Consider the following 22,019-nt stretch of genomic DNA (forward strand, 5'->3'; position numbering starts at 1 on the left):
TTCTTCTTTTCCTCTCTGCTCGAGGTTTATTAACTTTGGGAGTATAGTGAGGGGGTTTTAATTTAAAATAAATGTAAAACAGCTGCATAATCCATGGTACAGTACAGAATTCTCTTTCAAAATGGTGGACGTAAACAAATACAGTAATCATATGACTTGCTGTTTTCTTTTTTTTGGCGCTGCAAGACAGCTGTGCTGAATGTGCCATTAGCTTGAATGTTCCATTATTTGGAATGCCATTATTTTGACAGTTTACTGTAATTAATTTAAACACCAAAAATGTTTAATAGATTTTAAGAAATAAGTATAAAGATATGTACTAAGTTGGAATGGCTAAAAAGGATTAAATATAAATATTAAATCTCTTGCAAAAAAATAAATAGATAAAAAATAAACTGTTCTGTCTTTCATTTTAATAATACTGTGATATTTTATTATTACAGATGCTGTGTTTGCTGGGCCAATGCCTACTATGGCTAACCTTATGCTATCTACTAGAAGGCCAATTGTTAATCATCCACATTATGAAGATGTTCACTTAAGGTTAGCTGCATTATACTTCTTGTTTCTCACTATTTTTCAGCTTTCCAGACAGCCTAGATGTCCTATAAAGAATACATATTTCATATGAAACTCTTTAAAATGTCTTTTTTGTCCTCTAAAAAAAGTAAAATCTGAGGTTCATTTATCATCCGGTAACTGTGTGTATTGGTTTAACCTTTTCTGTCATGAAAATATCTTTTTAGGACTGCACCTACTCAGCCATATCACTTCTGAATAATATATGACATGACCATACTCTGCTTCAGTGTCTTCCAGAATATTATGGAACTGAGGTATGTCAAACCAGTGCATCGGATGGGATTTGATTCACTGTTAAAATAGCAACATCCATCCTATCCTTTATTAGCAGAACTTTGCAGCGTAGTGCCTCCTGATGAGTGACATGAAGTACAGTCAGTCCTCGTATAGCACAATAGTTGTGTTCATAGAAACCCTCGTGCAGTGCAAAATCGTGCAATATAAACAAAAGGCCCTATGGGAAAAATAGGATTAGGTGCCGACCACCCAAGACTGAACACACATTTGTAACCAAAACATTACCAAACACAATAAATAATCGTAATAAAATATTGCTAATGCTTTTGCTTCTATCGTAAGAAAACTTGTTTTTTGTTTGATTTTCTATCCAAACAGATGACAGCCGTTCCATCCTTCCAATTCTTTGTGTCTTGATCTAATGGATTTTAATTACACTTTTAGTTGTTCCTGCTATGAAAGTTGTTTTTATTTTCTCTGCATTCTTTCTAATTCTCGGCATTGCCTCATTTAAGCCTGTAGCACATGCAATATCACATGGTCTTTCATTTCGCTCAAAGCATTTCACAATTTCATATTTTTTCTCTATCGACAGAGGCGGACTGGCCATAAGCCTTACCGGGGAAACCCCGGTGGGTCGGAGGCCGGTGTGATTTTGGCAATAAACCATAGTATGAGGCCACTACAAATTTTTCCAGGTAAGAATTTTTGATCCAGTCCGCCTCTGTTTATCGATATTGCTTTTCTTTTTCTCTCTGAATCTGTAGTGTCTTCACCAGGACGCTTCCTTTTCACACCTTTTAAGTATTTTACTCATTTTTAGGGAATAAAGCACAATTACAAAATGAAGAGGCACACTTTATACACATAAACAAAGCTGCGCGCATGTAGCAACTGAATGAACAACACCGTAAAGGCAGAGACACACTAACACCTTACTAGCTCACATTTTACTAAAGCACATTTCTGGGGGGTTACTACCATAAAACAAATATAATTTCCAGTTGCGTTTCTGCTAGTGGAATCTGTTATAAACTGGTAGTAAACTTGATCTAATGGCATTTGCGATAATACCGATAGCTAGAATTGTGTGGATTTTTACCTTATTATGGTGAAATGTTTTCCCTTCACTGATATAAAAAAAATACATTTTCAGAATCTTCTCTTCATTTTTATCATGTTGCATTCAGTTGGGGTGATTCCGCGTTCGACTGCCATTTCTTGTAAACACAAAGGCGAATTGTGCATAAGCGAATTCGGTTCGTGTTATATACGATATCGTTCCCCTATTTATAAATCATGTATGATCGAATTCGTGTAGTGTAAACACGTGTAGTGTAAACACGTGTTATACGAGGACTGACTGTACTATCATAGTTTTAGAGACAACTTGCTTAAATTTCTTGCAAATTCACTCTATTATCAGTCTGAGAATCATCAGTGTTTTTTTCTACCTTTTGTTGTTATACTTTTTACTTTTCCTAGTATTTCCTTTACTTCTAAGACAAATACTTGATTTGTAGTAATCACTTTCAAGCTCCACAAACCAGCTAGTTTTCTTCCTGATTCTAAAGGCAGCATCAATTTCATTGATGAATACCAACCACTGTGCAGTATCTAAGTTGTCACTGTGCCTCATAGCCTTAGTTGCTTTGGCATAAAATTTAAATTTTAAAAAATTCTACATTGTCATTGCTTTCATTCATTACAAGTGCATAACAATCAAATGATCTCACCCTCAACAACTTAAGGTGTTCAAATAAATGTATTGCATATTTTTCAGTTATAGCTAGCATGGTTCACAAAATCAGAATTGTTAAATAACCTTCGTTGTTTTGCAGTTATTTCAGCACATGGCCTGCACTTCTGATTCATTTTGAATGCAACATTTCTTGAAGATGCTTTGTTGACCCATAAGAAAAGTTTTTTTCATTTTACAAATTTTACTTTTTCTAAGTTTATCAGTGAAACAGTGAAATTTGCCTCTGTTTGCTCTCAAGACACTTGAAATTTCATTCTTTCATAATACGAACAGTTTTTTGTTATACAAGACACTTGTACTTTTGATAAACAGGTATTCACTAATCCAATCTTTTTTGAAAACTCTACCTTCATCACAATTCTCTATTTCCTTGATACTGTTATTTATAAAATACAACCACTTTGTCACTCACAAGTGAGTAACATTTTTACAGTTACACAACTACCTTTGAACACAGAATTACACTGAAAGCTTAAGGGTCCTGCTCACTTATAAAAAAGGTGGTAAGAAGTTTTGTATTTTCCCGGAACAACATTCTTGATTTCTCTGGGTTTTGCAGATTAATGCATGCTGCCTTTCTTTATTTCTTCTAATCATTAGCATGACACAACAAAAACCTTTGTAGTTCTCTCCCCTCCAACATATTCAATATAAACACCCCCCCCCCACCATTTCAATCAATCACCAGTTTGCCTGAAGGTTAAAGTATGCAGGACATTATCAGATTTCCTTCTTATTACTTGTTTCTCTATATTTTTTTTTTTTTTTTTTTTTTTGGTTTGTCAGAATGTAGTTGGTTTGTAGATGGCCAGTAGTTTGATTAGTGATCAAACACTATGTAGGCAGCACAAAACTGACCTGTGACTTGCCAATTGCTGACCACTACTGTAGCACATGCCAGCAGTAGGAAGAATAAAGTTATTCTGGAAAGTTCCTTGCAGTAAAATCCAATAGTAGTAATCCTTTATTACACTGAAAGTAATTTGTTACAGTGTAGGAGTGGAGAATGCTCTCTGCTATCTTATAGATAGTAAGTACTTTTCAATATTCCCAAAGAGGATCATCCAAAAAAAGTGCAGTTTAGAAGACGTTAAAACAGTTGGTAAGTGGTAATTATGGCCATCTAGAGAGCATCAACATTCTTTGTGTGAAGCAATCCTTTCTCAAGTTATAATTGCTGTGAAAAAGAAAGAACGAAAAGATAGTTTAAATCTATTTTTCAATAGGATATGTATCTTTGTATTACAGAGAGTGGTAATCAATGGACACTGCTCATCATGGACAAATGTTATCAGTGGAGTCCCTCAGGGTTCAGTGTTGGGTCCATTATTGTTTTCTGTATTTATAAATAATATTGATGATGGTATATCAAGCTTAATGTCCAAGTTTGCAGACGATACAAAAGTTAGCAGGGTTGTTAAGGACACTACTGACGCTATGCTGCTGCAACAGGATCTGGAAAGGTTGAGCAGATGGGTTGAGAGGTGGCAAATGAAGTTTAACATTGACAAATGTAAAGTACTACATATGGGAAACAGCAACCCCAGAGCAACATATCAACTCTGTAGTACTACGCTGACAGTGGTAGAGAATGAAAAGGACCTGGGGGTAATTGTGCAGGCAGATATGAAGTTTTGTGAGCAGTGCAGACGGGCTACAAGAGTAGCTCATGGTGTCTTATCAATGATATACAGGAATTTTTCTAGCAGGGATAAGGAGATGATTATTCCCTTGTATAAGGCAATGGTCAGGCCACACCTTGAGTACTGTATACAGGTCTGGAGGCCTCATTTCAAGAAGGATGTAGAGCTGCTGGAACGAGTACAGAGAAGGGAAACAAGGTTAGTGAATGGAACAAAAGGTTTCTCTTATGAAGAAAGGCTTAAGTTTTGCAAATTACAGTGTCTGGAGACTAGGCACCGGCGAGGTGATCTGATAGAGGTGTATAAAGCCTTGAATGGTTTGAGCATGCTCAATGCTGATGGGATTCTGCTTCTTGCTCAGAATAATCACCTGAGAGGGCATAAATTCAAATTGAAGAAAGACAGATGTAGGATAGATGTGTGGAAATTTGCCTTTAGCCAGCGGGTAGTTGGTTGGTGGAACAGACTTCCATCCCTTGTTGTGGAAGTTGATAGCCTAAATAAATTTAAGGCTTAGCTGGACAGGTATTTCGAATGAACGGAGGGGTAAAGTGGAAGTTTTTTTTTTTTTTTCCTCTGGCTGATGTTGCATAGCTTGCTTTCTTGCATCATATGCCTATGCTAATGCTAATTACAACTCAGAGCATGAAATGTGGACTTCCGAACAGCTGTTGCAGCATATTATTATTAGCCACATGGTGCAAGGAAACCTGAGGCTTGTGGTGCACCAGCCAAAAAAAAAAAAAATCCCGAGTTACCCTGAGAGAGAGAGAGAGAGAGAGAGAGAGAAGTAGAAAGGAATCACCAAGAAAGAGAAGAATGATGATATCCAGCTTAGGAACCTGGGTTTGCCAAGCCCATACTCACCAGATGTGAGCCCCTGGAGTTAATATATGACACTTCCTGGTGGATTTTCCATTTGAAATTTTTTTTTTTTTTTTTTTTTTTTGTGATTACATCAAATGCATATCAAGGAAGTGTTGAAGAATTTTGTAACAATACAAATTTCAAAAAGCAATCAGTTATTTGTAATGCATGCTTTTTTTTGTCTTTTTTGCACACAACATAAGATGAGTGCAAAGTTGGTTTGACACCATTTTTGAAGTTTATAACATGCTCAATAGATATATTTTCTTGAAATTTTGTTAAACATCATATATATACATCCAGAAAATGTACTGTACCAATATTGTTTCTCAAAATCAATTACAATAATGCAGATTTCTTCCTTTCATCCCCATCTATTTTTAATTGTTTCAATAAATTAATAAAATTGCCACCAACTGCACCTTTTCTCAAGTGAAATCTAAATTTAATGCAATCTCAATATGAGGGTAAGGCCTATGTGCTAAAACCAATTGTCTGTTAAACTCTAAATACATATGGTCTCCTAAGTTGGCAGAATGTCATGAAAAATTTCTGTATTGTGAAAGAAAAAAAACATTAAATTCTGTAATATACATTTTACCGCACTACCAGTTGTGAAAGTGTGAAATAGAAGAACTTGAAATATTCTTGTTCCATTATACACACAATGGAAACTGTGACTAAAGCTTATTCCAAGTCTGAAGAGTTCTCAAGTACCCTTGTTGAAGATTCAGATGGCTCACTACTGATGCTTGACATGCTAAAACGGCTGGTGAACGGTAATGGTAAGAAAAATCCTGGGTCCTTGGCACTTTGCTTTATTGCGAAAATATTTTAACCAATGGCAAATACCATCAGACTGAAGCAGTTACCGAGTATGCACTGTAGTGTTATCAATTTTACACCAGTTTTTTTCAGCTTCTGATAGGTGAATTTCCTTGAATTTTTATTAACAGATGTGGTGCACATTGAAGAAAGGAAGTACATTCTTTTTCAAAAGAATGTACTTCCAAGAATAAAGATCATGCTGCACAGGATGGCCTATGCTACAGTCAAGTGTCTACCGCGTAGGCCATTCTGTGCTGGAAGTAAATGGGGAAACCAAAGACCTACATATCACTAGATATGGTTGCATATTCACCAAGGCATTCCCTTCCAGTTTAGTATGCTCATGAACAGTTTGCAGCTTTTTCCTTAAGAACCAGAGAAAAGGCCGATACTCCATCTTCTATTTATGAGCAACTCTATTCAACACTCCCTCTACTTTTTTATAAACATCATGTCATTGACTTTTGAATCAGGGTATTGTTCAATATAATGTAAAACTGTATTGTTTAGGGCATTTTTGGTTGCTGCATGAGAAATTTTTGCCCTGGATTCGATTCAGTCCCTCTCTTTCTATTTAGATCCATCTCTTTCCATTATGATTGTGTGATTTCTGCCTCATCCCATAATTTAATTTTCCAACAAATCAGTGACGATTTGTTATAAAACGTTGTTGTATGTCTTCTTGATGTAAATCTTTGGAACCGTCAGTTTGCCTGAAATCATTTAATAAATGTGTTCTTCATTATCTTCTTGTAGTTTGGGACTCCCATTAGCATTGTTGACCTTGGACAAGTTTTCTTTAAGATTTAGTAAATGTTGAACTTGGAATTTCATTCCATACTATCACTACATCATCTCTTTAGACTTCTAGAACCCCTTGATCCATAGGCTGGATTAAAGGGTTCTAAAACTTTGTTCTCTTCAAATTCCTCACAACTGAGATATGGAGTATTATCCAGAAAGAGAATAAGCTTTTCAGGTAAGTTTATTTTCTTCAAGTGTTGAAGGGACAAAAGGTACAAATTCGTGGGAACTATTCTCTGATTAATGCAGAGTCCATCCATGCTGATTTTTGTGATTGGTAGTAAACTGGTAAAGATAAATTTTTTTTATATTTTTAAAAACTAGGATTAGTTTATTTATCAAAAAAAAGAAAGAAAGAAAGAAAAAAAAGCAATTTGGAGTTTGTTGCATTGCTGCAGACAGCTACCACAGTTCCCTCTTTGGATTTTTTTTTTTTATTCTGATATTGAACCCTTTTTTTTTTTTTTTTTTTTGCCATTGTTTTAGTGTTACCTACTAGTGTTACTTATAATTTCAACTTATTTCATCAATATTGTAGTGTTATTTTCCATTCAGTTTTTCTCTGTTGATAAATAACCTGAAATCTTTTGTAAATTTTTGATCAGCAGATAATATCTCCCCACTAATATTCAATACATGCATATCATGACATTTTTTTTAGATTTACTTGCTGCCCATCCATCATATTCTGTAGAACTTTCTGTATCATCAATCTTTTGATGTAAGGCCAAGGTTTTTTCTTTGCTGCTTCTTTTAGAAGTCTGCTGTTTGTAGTTTCATGCTGCCTTTCTTGCATAAACCACAGCCATAATGCATTGTCTACTATCTCTAATTTTGGTTTCTTTAAAGTAGTGGGAGAAACTAATGATCTTTGTTGGAACAAACAGTGAAAAATTGCAGTAGATTTTTATAATTTTTACAATCTTTTACTGTTGCCTCACCCACACTTAATTCAATTTTTTAGTGACTCATCTTTATCGAGTGTTTCCAGAGAATCCAACTTAGTTTTCATAGAAACAATTCTCTTCCTTTTCTCACCCATATTTCATTCATTTACATAATATTTAATTAAATTACATACTGTAATTACAATAACAAATAACTTTCCAATGCAAATATGGTTTGGAACAAACACATAAGTGACCTCTCAGAAAGCATGCAACTCAAGAAGAGGCTGACAAGCTGCAAGCAAACTGTCTGATGCTCACAGAACACTGCAGTGTGCCATGGCATCAGACAGTTTTAAAGAGGAAAGGGAGAGTGCTGGTTAATCCAGCAAGTCAGTTAAGCAGAGGTCGGTTGAGAGGATTTTTACTGTATTTGGTTTCAGATTGTGTAAAGTAAAAATTAATTATTCATATAAATGATATTAAGTGTTTATAAATGAAATTAATTGTTGTTTAAAATTTTATTATTCAGAGAACGCACCCATAAAGTGTACATGTTATATAGCCGAAAGTCAAGTAAGCAGGTACATAAAATACTGAGAAGCATGGGAGTTCAGTATGCTATCATAGAAAAGAATTGGTGTTATGGAAGAAGGAGGCAAGTTATAAAATTTTTTTTTGGCCCCTATTTCTATATTAAAGTTGTAAATAGTGGAACTTATGACTTGATATTTGTTGTTTAAAAGAATATAAATAGCATCATCTTTTCCGTTGCAAATATTGGTTTGCAAAAGAGCCTGTCATATTATACATAATGCAATAAATCTGTAATATTACCATGTTGCATTATAACTGTGGCAGTATTACTGAGTTATATTGCTATGGAAAAATTTAATAATCATAATGTATTGTGTGTGAAATATATTACATGGAGTCTTAAGTATGATATATAAGCAAAACACTTAGTCCATAGATAAAAGCAAGTTTTGTTAATCTTTGTTTATTTAATTATTTTTTTGTGTTAAGTGTTTTCCTTGTAATCATATTGCCTAATTTAATCATATTTAGAAAAGTTATAGATTAATATTTACGATGTTTGTATTAGATGTTCAAACTGCATTCCTTGTAGTCTTTTACCCATATATATGTGTAAGCTTTTTTATGTGTAGTCTTTTACCCATATCCTTGTGTAAGCCAAAGGTGAAAATACTATGCACATGAGCCATACTCTTTGGTCTGACCTACAGAGCTGTCATAAACTTACGAATTATCTAGACTTTTTTTTTTTTTTTTTTTTTTGTATAAGCTCAAGTTTTGGAAACTTTTGTTTAATTTTTCTAATTGGAACAGCCTGTTTACTTAGTGCTTTCTAATCCATTATGCTTTAATTTCAGTTCCTTATTTTTTGGAAAACAAACTGTTGAGATTACATTGGTTATAATTATTTTGTTATTAATATAGAGCATCAGCTGGAGAAAAAAAAATAAATCAAACCACCTCACTCCTCCATCTCCTCCAAGAGTTTATTTAGTTCTTCCTTAAATCTCCTCTAATAACATCAGTCCAAAAAAGAGCAGTGCCCATCGATAACCACTCTGTCTTCTCCACTCAACCATTCCTTTATCCATAGTAGTAATTGCCCTTAATGCTACATTGGACCACCATTATTATTTGGAAAGCAACTTGGCTATTGAACATTGTATTCATGGGAGAATTTCTAATGATAAAGTTGAATTACTGTCAATGGCTTAGTTAAGCCGATGTCAGTAAGTGTGAACTTTGTTGATTAATTCTACTTTCAAGAATTGATTTGTCTGTTGCCTTAATAACCCTTGACAGACATAACAAAAAGTTACTGCAGTTTTCATGAAGCTGCTAAACAGAGCTCAGTTTTAGAAAAATACCAGTTCTTCCCCACCAAGGGCATTGTAAATGAGATTCGCGACATCGGGTAGTCAATTTGTTCGGTGGCTTTAGCTGTGTCGTCATCTCTTCATTTATATTTTTATTTTGTTTGCTAGTTTGTGTTTTGCTAAATACTATGAATAACCTTCACGATGCATGCAGGGAAAAAAAAATAAATTAGAATCTGAAAGAAGGATGTTTAATAATGAGTGGATTGCCATATATTTCTTTATTCAAGTTAAAGATAAGGGTTTGTCTAATTTACAAAGTGTTTACGTATTTAAGGAGTACATTAGCAGGCACTTCAATACCAAATACTTCAGAATTTAAGTGTAGAATGCCAAAGAGTCAAAGTTCAAGCTGCTCTCTTCTGTATTGAAATTGGAGCAGAATGTATTCATGGCATGATCAAATATTCAAGAATTGGCAATAAAAACCATTATAATATAGTTTAGTTCTTCAGATACTGGAGAACTTGCATTCATTCATTCAATTTATGGGTTAATTAATTTAATGGGAAACAAATGACTTTCAGCAAAAATATTTTTAGAATTAAAATCATTAAATTTTGAAGTTTAGCTAGTCTTCTATTGCATCATATATCATTAACTCCTATGCAAGAACTTTTTGTAGATAAAATGTATTGAATTTTTGTTGTCTGGATTTTGAATGTTTTACAATCAGCAGTTTGAAACATTTCTTGGATCTTGCAAAGCAGAATATGGTGATATCATTTTACTTTACAGATTTTAAATGTACATGTGATAATACACATGTGCATTTAAAATCTGATATCTAAGAAATTAAATAATTTTCTAGAAAGCAAAAATAAATGTAAGGATTTTTCTGCGACAAAGAACTCTGGTTAGTTGGATGATTTTGCATTTTTCTAAAATTTACTAGAACATACAAGCAAACTCAATGTTAAGCTAAAAGAAAAAGGTCAGTTGATTAATATGGCTTTATTCTTATGTTAAGTCTTTAAATTTATTGTTGCTTCCTTTCAGAAACCAAATACAGTAAACCCCCGCTATTCGCGGTATCTGTATTCGCGGTTGCTGATTTAACATAAAATGAAACCTAAAAAAAATGTGAATTTTAAAGCGCCCTGAACATTTTCTGCCATAAAAAAAATTATCTTTCCCAGTCAAAACAGCGCTCAGTGGGTGGGGGAAGAGGGGTGACAAAATCGCGAGCGTGGATGTTTCTCGCTAATCCTTGTTCGGTATGTGTTATGTGCTTGCGATGGAAGGTTTCGTCGTTTGTTTTTAATTTATATGCTTTTAAAATTGAATAAATTTATCAATTTATAAATTGATATGCTTACAAAAGTGATAAATCTACCATTTTGCAGTGTAAAACAGACTTTTTCGAGTGTGTTAATGGAAGAAAGTGACTTTATTTGGACAAGTTCTTTCTAACCCGTACAAAAATATGGCTACGAATAACAAGGGAAATGTGAATGTGAAATTATCAAAGAAGGTGACGACATTGGCAAATAAAATTGAGCTATTAGACAAAATTTCTAATGGTAAAAGTGTCTCCTCAGTGGCAAAACATTATAAAATCAATGAGTCAACGGTACGATCAATCAAGAAATCAGAAGAAAAAATCTGCCATAGTGTCCGTGAAAACGCGCTAATTGCTTCAAAAATTTGTTCTGTAACTCATGATGTTAAATTAGAAAAAATGGAAAAGGCTTTAAATCTGTGGATAGAAGACCGAACTCAAAATAAAATTCCGTTAAGTTCACTCATCATTCGTGAAAAGGCAAAACTCCTTTATCAACACTTTAGCGAAACTGGGATAGCACTGGCGGGATAGGTTTTTTAGCTAGCAAAGACGCTGGTTTGAAAGATTTGTTTGAAATTTCTAATAAATATTACATTTAATATTAAACTGTTTCTTATTTTCATTTCGATGCCATATGCTTGCATTTCACTATGTACTGTCTGTGTACATATTCATATTATGAAGGTACATATAATACATACATAGACAAAATTTTAGACTAGTTTTTCTTATATATTTCATACTTTGGAACGGAACCCCTTTATTACTATGGGAGCCATAATTCAGTATTCGCGTTTTCGGTATTCGCGGAATTTCTCAGGAAAGTAACCCCCGCGAATAGCGGGGGTTTACTGTATTATAAAGCACCTGCTCACATTTTACAAAATTTCAGTACCCTTACAAAACTGTACAAAGAATTTGAAAGGAGTTTTACTGAATTCAGAATTATTGAACATGACATATTGATGTATTTTCCATGCCATTTTCTTTCAATTTTGAAAGTATTGATCCATCTTATTAGAATTAATTTAATTTCAGTGTATTGTGGTTCTAACTGATCAGTTTAACAACAAAGATGAATGAACCATACTAATATTGTGGAAAATTATAATGTTGAGACATAGAACTCTATTTTCACATGAAAAGTCCCCCCCCCCCAGTTGTTAAGCATGCCTTATCACACATTTAGTACAATAATTTCTTAAATTGATTTGTTATAGGCTACATAATTGTATCATTGGGCCATATGTTTAGTTCAGTTTTCTCTCTTAATGGTAAAGAAGTACATTCCTTGCAACTTTGGGGTGGGGTTATATTAAAGGGTTTGATCATCATAAAGGACTCAGGATAAAAGTTGTAGAACAAGGATAGCCGGGAGAGGGTATCCTCTTATGCTGTGCTGGATTTTCCATGCTTGCTGGATTAAATTCTCTTCTTTTGTTATGTTAAATGGCAAAGGATTCCTTAACCTAAATCCATAGTTTTAGTTTATGAATAGAAACAAGGGTCATCCCACATCACCTCATCAGGTGTTACTGATTTGTTTTTCTATCCTGATGCAGACTTTTCAGTAAGGTTACCCTGTGTAGTGCCAGTTGCACTGGCAGTCCACTCCGTAAATAACTGTGGATTTGTTGGGTGGGGAAGGGGTCCAGAATTTGCCTAGTTTTCTTATTTTCTTTTTTGAAAGGAGTTTTACTGAATTGTTGGAGGTGATCTCAAGAAAAGCAAAGTGGCAGCTGGGTCTGGTGCCATTTTGCTATTCTTGAGATCACTTCCTCTGCTATTGGATGGTGGGGAAAAATAAACAAGTTTATTATGGGCCTTTGCCTCCTGTTGAGAAGGGGGTAGACTTTTTTATGGGTGCTAGTTATCCATTGTTCAGGGGAATCTCTTATCCTACCTAGTTCTGGTTGTAATTCTGAAGGCTGCAGTTTTGGGGTTTGAGTTTCCTATTTGCATGAAGGGTGATGTTAGGCAATGAGATATTTCTTCTGAACTGTTAACTGATTTAGCTTTAGTTATAATCAGTGACCATCATTAGCATAAGAATGTACATAAGAAAGTACAAACTCTAAGTTAAAACAAGTTTTAAAAACTATACTTCAGAAATATTTATTTTATATATTGTTTCTGTGTACTAAAGTGAATCATTAATGAAAATTAAAATGTGCAAAATCTACTCATTTCAAAGTGTCCTACCAAAACTATTTCTGAAACTCAGTTTTGAGCTTGTGGTGATTGGAGAACCCCAAGAAATGGTCGTGTGAAATATTTTTTGAAACTGTTCCCTGGATGAAGTTTATCTTTATGTATGCTAATATTTATTTTGTTTCGGGGGACAACAAATATATTTTGTCTTATTTGAATATAGGTATTCGTGCTTAACTTGGTAAGTGAAAACGGTGTCTTACAAAAACTCACACACACTTGCAGTTTAAACATTTTAATAAAAAGACATTCAACATTGACACAAATTTATATATGTCCATACCAGCCAAGACAACCTCTGTCTCTGAAAGGAACATTGGCTCAATGTCAGATCCAGCCCTCTTGTTGAACCTGTCATAGTATTTTGCCAATGGAGAAAAATAGTTGCAATTCTTTGTACTTTTAACAGTTTTTACCACAGATCAAGAGAGAGAGAGAGAGAGGGTCATTACATATGGCACAGTGCTAACAAATTATTTTAAGTTAAAATAAATACAAATACTTTTTACCATATCAGGTTAAGGGTCTCATTTTACACACAAATGCTATTATTGCTTATAGGTGTTTTTTTTTTTTTTAAATACCGCTAATATATTAAAAGGCATTGATAAATGTAAGGTCTTATATTTCTAAAGTGGTAATGTTAGGATAACGTGCCACTTTGGCAGCAACAAATTCAAGGTAGTTAATGAAAGACTTGGAACTAATTATACAGCCTGATATAAAGTTCTTTGAGCACTGCATACTAGTTGCTATATAATTAGTATTTAATTGATAACAGAATTTTGCTACCAATTAATTGCAGAATCTGGTTGCTTTTCACTTCTGTTAGTCACAGAAAATGATGTACAACAGTATTCTTTCAATAATATAAATAATTTGCCAATAAAGAAAAATGGCACTTAATCTGTTGTTAAAAAGCAATGGTTAGGCCACATCTTGAATATTTCATAGGTGGTTTGAAAGCTTTGTGTTTGAAAGGGTATACTTTTTTAGGCATATCTGAATATGCATAAACCATCTATTGTTTTTACCATGCCTATCCATCTGCTTATAACAACTCGACTCTTAGTGGACAGATATTCAGGAATTTTCTATTTTACTTTCTTAGAAAGATTAGTCTAGCCATCTGAAATATCAGTAAAATTGGACAAATAGAAATATGGCAGTTATTTTTTTTCATATATGTCACACACTATCCACATATTGTATAAATTGTATAATACTCTCCAGAAAATGAATATAACATTACAGTAAAAAAAATAGAAAACAATTAAAAAATCAATTGAACACAATTAATTTAAAAAGTTTAACATAAATTATGCAAAACGATTTTCCTTCCTGAAGCCGACAGCGCTTTTCGACCATATATCGTGATCACAAGAATGAAAATTATGGAGTAATGTGAGCATGAATCGTAAATAGGGATTATTTGTCTTCGCATATGCATAAAAGACCACAAATCGGAGATTAGATATGGACGGTGAGCGTTAGTAGAATTCTTGTGTAATTTAATTTCAATGGTTCCTACAATTAATAGTCTCGTATATTTACATTGGACACTTTAAGTATTTTTGCCTCATTAAATAAAAAAGTTTTTCATTAACAGCATGAAAGGCTAATTCTGACACTGCTGAACAAGAACTACGAACTGAAGGCACGTGCTGTTTACCCTGAAAATTCAGCGGAAACTGCATAGATCATTAGTAAGACAAGTCGCAATCATCTCAAGAAATGTATACCAGGTCATTTATTTTATTGCAAAAGAGGAGAGGACTGAGCAATTGTTCAGTATAGCGTGTAATTTCTGTATTGGTCTGGTCATAATTTTAAATTTGGTATCTTTAAAAAATCTGTTAAGCTGTTTGTGCCACTGTTCAACATATGGGACAGAAATAAAGTATTATTTGATGTTACTATTGTTGGCTAGTGTAGTTTTTCGTATCCTATCCTTAGCTTGTACCCTAATTCGGTTTAGTGTAGCAAGGGGGTAACCCCTATTTAAGAATCTGCTGGTTAATATCTGTATTTCTGAGCCCAAAGCAGATTCCATCGATGTATATTTATAAGCATTGAGAAATTGATTAAAGATAATAGACCTTTTGTAGGTGAACAGGTGATAGCTGTTATAATGCAGAAGCATACCAGTGTTTGTTGGTTTACAATAGATATTAAAATGGATTTTGAGTCCTGAGTAAGCATGAAATTTAAACCAATATGGAAATTACACACTACACTGAACAATCGCTCTCCTTTCCTCTTTCGCAACACAAATAAATTACCTGGTATACAACATTTCTTGCGGTGATTGCGACTTGGCTTACCAAGGATCTATGCAGTTCCTGCTGAATTTTTGGGTTAAACAGCATGCGACCTCAGTTCATGCTTCTCGTTCAGCAGCATCAGAATTAGCCTTTCGTGCCATTAACAAAAAACATATGTTTTTATTTAACAAGGCCAAAAAACTTAAGTGTCCAACGTAATTATATGAGACTATTAATTGCAGAAACCATTGAAATTAAATTACACAATAAGCAAGTTAAAAATACTACAAAACATTAACTGGACACTTACCATTAAGAGATTTGGGTAATCTTGAAATTTTATTTAAAAATAAAATCCATTCTCCGATTTTTATTTTTTGAAAATAGATTAATAACTTTTTCATTCAAGTTTGGTGCACTGTTCAAATTGGCACTGCTCGCTCCACAGTTACTTTGGCTCATTTTGACACCTCTAAAAAATGCATATTGGCAATCTGCCAACTAGGCATCAACTGAACCACTGGGACCAAAATCTGGAACTGTGTAGCGCACAGTTTCGCATATGGTTATACTTCAAAGTTGAAAACGATTTTGTGTTTTTATTCGTTTATTATTGAAATGATTATTGGAAATGGAGGATGAATATACTATATGCAGGACCTGTAAATAAAAATATTCATTACATTGCATTGTATTTCACAAAATTTCATATAACTCCATTGACTTATATTTAGATTTAAAAAGCTGGGGGTGCTGCAGTTCTGCAGTGCCTACCAACGAGCCCCTGTATTTAATGCTTTAAAGAGTTCAGTAAACTAAATGCTATATTAAATTTTCTTATGACAGAGGGCATCTTTTTTCTTTCTCAGGTAACAGAAATTTAAATTGGGTAAGGATAAATTGGGTAATTGCAGGATAATCTGTTATGAAAAAAGTATATTTTGTCTGTATAATGTGTGTGTTAACAGCTCAATTTGCATGTGGGATATGCCTAAACCATGATTGATGGAATTCATTCACTGATTGAGGAGACTTAAACTGAGACTTCTTCATACAAGTGGTGAAACTACTATGCTGCACAAAGGACTAATTGCAGAACAGAAGTGCAAAAGTTTGCCTTTAACCAGAGTGATTATTAGAATAAGCTATTACCTAGTCTTGTAGATTTAGAAAGTTTATCTGAATTTAAAGAGGAAACAAACAAATATGTAAGAAATAGGGAAATGAAGTAATTAATAAGACCATTTAACTTGAATTATTATTTTTTTTTTTTTTTTTTTTGTGATCTTAGAACCTGCACATTGGGTAACACCCAGTCGTACTGCTGCACTGCATCTTCCTATCAGTGGCTATAAATAATATTATTGTTAAATTTTATTACGGCTTGGACCACACACATGCATATACACCTAATTCTGTTTTTACACAATAGATACGTTCCTGAAAAATACATGTAAAAAAAATTCGTGTAAAAAAAGACATTGTATTTATGGAAGGAAAGACGATTGGTTCCGGATCTAAAAAATCAGTAAAAATAATTAAAAAAAAAAACACATAAAAATATTCTTTTTAAGCTTATTATTTTATTTCAACAAAATACACATGTAATAATATGTAATGAAAATGTATTAAAGTAAATTTGTATGCATATGAAATGAAAAAAATTCTTCATGAACAAAAAAAATCTGTTTTACACATAACAAGATTTTATTCATTTTCACTCTCTGATAATAAACGGCGCATACGTTTGCATACGACTGGAATATCACTAGAAATGTTGTGGACATGGTCTTCTTCCTCTATTATGAAATTCTATCTGTGATCTCTTGAGAAAAATCAGCATGAGTCTCCTCTGGTGCTGATGTTTCACCGGTTTTTACGAACGAATTCAGTTATTAATCGTTGTGTTCGTGTTTTGGTTAGGCCGTTATATAATTCTCTGTAAGAGGCTGTCAACAACTTCAGTTCACGTTGAAACTTCCCAGCGCGTTCTTCATTAGGGTCATGTTTGACAAAATGATTACCTAATTTTCTGGCCAGTTCCAGACCTTCTTTTATTAAATCTGCATTTAGAACAGAATCATTTTCTTCATTATCACTACGTTCTGTGGGATAAGAGTCCCAAGGACAACCTCTAATATTTCATCTTCGCTTAGGGCTTTGTCGGTTAACAATTCATCAATATCTTCAAACGATAGATCATCGAATCCTTCTCCACCAATTTTGTGTGCCATTGTAATGATGTTGGGAAATTTGGTCGTATTAGGGATGATGGGATCTTTGCTTTTTACACATTGTGGCCAAACCGCTTTCCAACACGCATTTAAAGTTGCTGGTTTTAATTCAGTTAGCGCTAATCCAGCTTGATTGATACAATCCATAATTGAGAATTTCTTCCACACATTAATGACTGTTAGTGTTTCATCATTCAGTTTGTCCAAAACGTGTTGGAATGTTCGTTTTACGTAGTATGTTTTAATTGTCGCAATTATACCTTAGTCTAGCGGTTGTATCAAAGATGTAGTATTAGGTGGCAGAAATAAAATTTGTATGTTTGGGTGTTCCAAGACAGGATGGCCGGGTGCATTGTCAAGAAATCAGAAGAACTTTAAATTCGAGACCTTTCAAATTCATATAACATCTGACTTCTGGGGTGAAACATTTGTTGAACCATTCTGTAAAGATAGCAGTTGTCACCCAGGCCTTCTTGTTTGACATCCAGTGAACAGGCAGTTTATTGATATCTACACCTTTCATTGAACGTGGGTTTAGGGCTCGATTTACCAGCAGTGGTTTCAACATACGATCTCCTGAAGCGTTGGAGGAAAATAACAAGGTCACACGATCCTTAGCTACCTTAAAACCACCAGCAGTTTTCTGCGATTTGGCTACATACGTTCTGTTCGGCATTCGTTTCCAGAAGAAACCAGTTTCATCTGCATTCCACACTTGATCAGGAGTGTATCCTCCGTCTTCAATAATTTTTGCAAGTTCCTGCGGGAATACTTTAGTGGCCGGTTCATCTGCAGATGCAGTTTCACCTTTAATTTTTATATTGGGAAGAGCATTCCTTTTAAGAAACCCTGTCATCCAACCTGTACTCGCAGAAAATTCTTACTTTCTGTTTAACTTTCTGTTTTTTGTTTGAGATGAAGTGCTTGGCTTCTTTTCTTTAATCTGTCTGTAAATTCTTAGTGCTGTTTGCTTGATGGCATTTCCATCTACTGGTACTCTTTTTTGTGACTGATCTTCTATCCATATTACCAGAGCCTTTTCCATTTTTTCCTTGACAATATCTCTTGTATATGATGATGAATTAACACTTACTTTTGTTCCAGAACATACCGACTTCCTAATTGCAGCTTCATTTTTCTTAATAGTTCTTACGGTAGCTTCATGTACACCAAAATGCTTTCCTACAGACGTAGCCCCTTGTCCAGTTGCAAGACGATCTAAAATTTGAATTTTAAGTTCCAAAGAACTCGCTTTCCTTTTCATTTTGGTAATAGGCGAATTATTCGACATTATATAAGGGCTACCGAAAAATATCTCAGTTATAGTTAATAAAAAAAGTATGAAAAATTTGTAAACTTACAATTTATTGACTATAGGCAAAATTAATAAATTTATATGTGCACAAATTTCACTAAAGATTCTTTCACTTTGAAATAGAGCTTATTACTAAATATCTTTCGAAGATACAATGCACGAATACCGTAGATGTGCACCAAATTCAATAAAAACGTTGATGATTCATAGATACCTAGACATACACATTGGTAACCAAAAGCACGCATTTCAAAACGCACACACTAGCTAATCCATCACACTAATAAATAGCTGATAATCACACTAATCTATTGGTGCGTGTAATATAGAAATGATAATAATATGCCACAAATAAAAAAAAAATTCTTAGAATTTAGGCAAAAAAAATTCATAGAAATCGTGTTAAATCAAAATGACTCGTGTAAAAAGAGATTGAAATATTTATTTTGAATTCGTGTTAAATCAAATTCGTGTAAAAAAAGTTCGTGCAAAAACAGAATTAGGTGTATATATATATATATATATATATATATATATATATATATTTGATGTAATTTTATTTTACAGGTTACTATATACAGTGAAACTTCCCTTTAACGGACAGCCATGGGGAACGAAAATGTGTCCGTTAGAGAGAAGTGTCCGCTAACAAGAAGTCTGAGGGAGAAAAAAAAAAAAGAAAGAAAAATCGTTAAACGTTTAATGTAAAATTAAATTAAAATATATACAGATTTTGAACAATATTTTTGTAAATAATATACAATTACATACACAAGAGATAAAGAAAAATCGTTAAACGTTTAATGTAAAATTAAATTAAATTATATACAGATTTTGCACAATATTTTTGTAAATAATATACATACGATTGTGCTATGCATATTATGACTTTATCTTAAGAAAAATACATACAGTGATCACTTATTTTCTTCTGCACCTTCTTCCAGCTGATAATTTTGTTTTCAACATTTGTTTGGAGTGAAGAAACCATCGAAAGTCCTTCAGTATCTTCTTCAGCAGCGAAAAACATTTTTAAACGATTGATTTGTATGAGTGCTTCTTCTATTTTCATCGGTGGTTCGTCGTTAATATGTTCTTCGACAGAATGACCTCCTTCCATTTCTTCATCCTCGTGAGGAACTTCTTGAAAAATATCGATGATAATGTCGTTGATATCTAGAGCACCATCTTCTGTAGTGAGGTTTGAGTCTATATCTTTGTAGCTAGGGCCACTTGTAGCAGAAGTATCGTACATTATCAATAGATGTTGAAGTTCTTGTTCTTCTTGGTGCTCCACATTGCTGTTCACAACTTCAATTTTTGCGTTTGAGAAGCCAGACTTTACAAAACAGTTCACGACAGTTTGTTTTCTAATTGCGTTTACTGAAGAGGAAATCCATTGAATCGCATCTAGGATGCTGATTTTCTTTGCAAGGTCACTCGCACGTTACATCGTTCATGTTTGCAATGAGATGTCTTAAAACACGTTTTCTGTAGTGAAGTTTAAAATTTTTTATTATCCCTTGATCCAAGGGCTGACACTCTGCAGATGTGTTTGGTGGCAGAAAAACGATTTGAATGTTGGACAATTCAATGTGCGGGTGAGATGCAGCATTATCCATGAAAAGAATAATTTTTCTGTTTTGACGAATCATGTTTTGGTTAAAGTGACTTATCCATTCACTCATGATATCTCGTGTCATCCACGCTTTTTTATTAGACTTCCAGTCAACATCCAAAAGATTCAACTTTATGCCCTTGAAACAACGAGGATTTTGTGGGTTTCCTATAACAAGAGGTTGTTCAAAGTCTCCCAGCATATTTGTACACCATAGTAGTCAAGCGTTCCTTAGAAATTTTTCCGCCCTGGCACTTTTCGTTTATTAGACTCATTGTTTTTTCAGGAAGAGCTTTAAAAAAACGACCCTGTTTCGTCACAGTTGTAAATATCCTTAGCTTCAAAATCACGACATAAATCTTCCAATTTGCCGGTCCACTCTGTTACAACCCCAGTATCAACAGATCCACCTTCACCACTTACGGTTCTCCAAGAAATTTTATGCAGAGTTTTGAACTTGTCTAGCCATCCCGCAGAAGCTTTGAACTCATTTACTCCATAGATTTTGCAACCTCCAAAGCCTTTTCCCTAATAATAGGCCCATTAATGAGAATTTTTTTAGCACGTGCGTGACAAATTTGAAGTCTAACAGTTTTCGGGAATGATTTTTGAACCTGATCATTTACGTTTTGCCAAAATTGTTTTAATAGTTCATTTTTTTTTCTTTAGGATTCGCTTACCTGCATCTTCCCGATTTTGAATTTTACAGCGAGATTGCGAACACTATTTTTTTGCCGATCATACGCATTAATGAATTAATGAGTTCGACTATCTTTTAAAGTTAAATGTTTACGAGAAGACATTGTGCACTTCACACGACACTGAACAAAACTGGAAACTGAAAATACGAAAGGCCGACCATATCCCCCCCCTCCCTGCACTCACCGAATTCATCAGAAGTTTTACACGTGCCTTAAAATTCTTGAAAAGGGTTTAGAACCGCAACGTAAACCTTGATAAAATTCAGAGAATCGGAAATAGAAAATAAACACACGATTGAGGCAATACGTGGAAGAAACGTTCCTAGAAAAAGGGCCGTGAGCTCGCCCGCTGTCAGTTATGGGGAGATCAAATTAAGTGCTAATCTAAACGAAACAGTGCAGATTGCCTGTCCACGTCTGTTACAGAGAATGTCCGCTAGACAGAAGCTGCAAACACGTTAAAACCAATGGAGGTGAGTTGGGGAATTTGAAAATGTCTGTTGTAGAGAGATGTCCGTTAACGAGAGGTATCCGTTAGGAGAAGTTTCACTGTATTTCGGCCATATTTCCTTTTGCTTTTAGCTGTCTGTGTATATTATTATTATTATATATATATATATAGTCGGACCTCTCTTTAGCGAAATTGTCTATGTAGCAATTTTTTTTGATTTCCCCTTGGTCATTACATTGAAATTAGTTTCCTTACAACGAAGAAAATTTCTGTATAATGAACTGATTTCGAGAGACGTTCTACGCATTGTTCACACCTTTAGACAATAGAGCTGATGCTGTAGAAAGCACAAATTATGAGCTAAAGGCATTAATTCCACAAATTAAGAGTTAAAACATTTTACAATTTAATGGTGCC

At 34.0% G+C, this 22,019-nt stretch overlaps 1 protein-coding gene across 1 annotated transcript in view; it reads left to right on the forward strand.

Moving 5' to 3' along the window:
- The window catches only part of LOC150090513 (protein C-mannosyl-transferase DPY19L1), a 272,499-nt gene that overhangs the window by 240,586 nt on the left and 9,894 nt on the right, over positions 1-22,019 (forward strand). The window contains exons 19-20 of the mRNA XM_090378261.1: positions 444-543; positions 8,143-8,272. Coding sequence (XP_090234387.1) covers positions 444-543; positions 8,143-8,272 — 230 coding nt within the window. The remainder of the gene's footprint in view (positions 1-443; positions 544-8,142; positions 8,273-22,019) is intronic.

Source organism: Mastigoproctus giganteus, chromosome 1 (assembly GCF_048544385.1).
Source record: "Mastigoproctus giganteus isolate SK-2022 chromosome 1, ASM4854438v1, whole genome shotgun sequence".
NCBI classification, from domain to species: Eukaryota; Metazoa; Arthropoda; class Arachnida; order Uropygi; family Thelyphonidae; genus Mastigoproctus; species Mastigoproctus giganteus.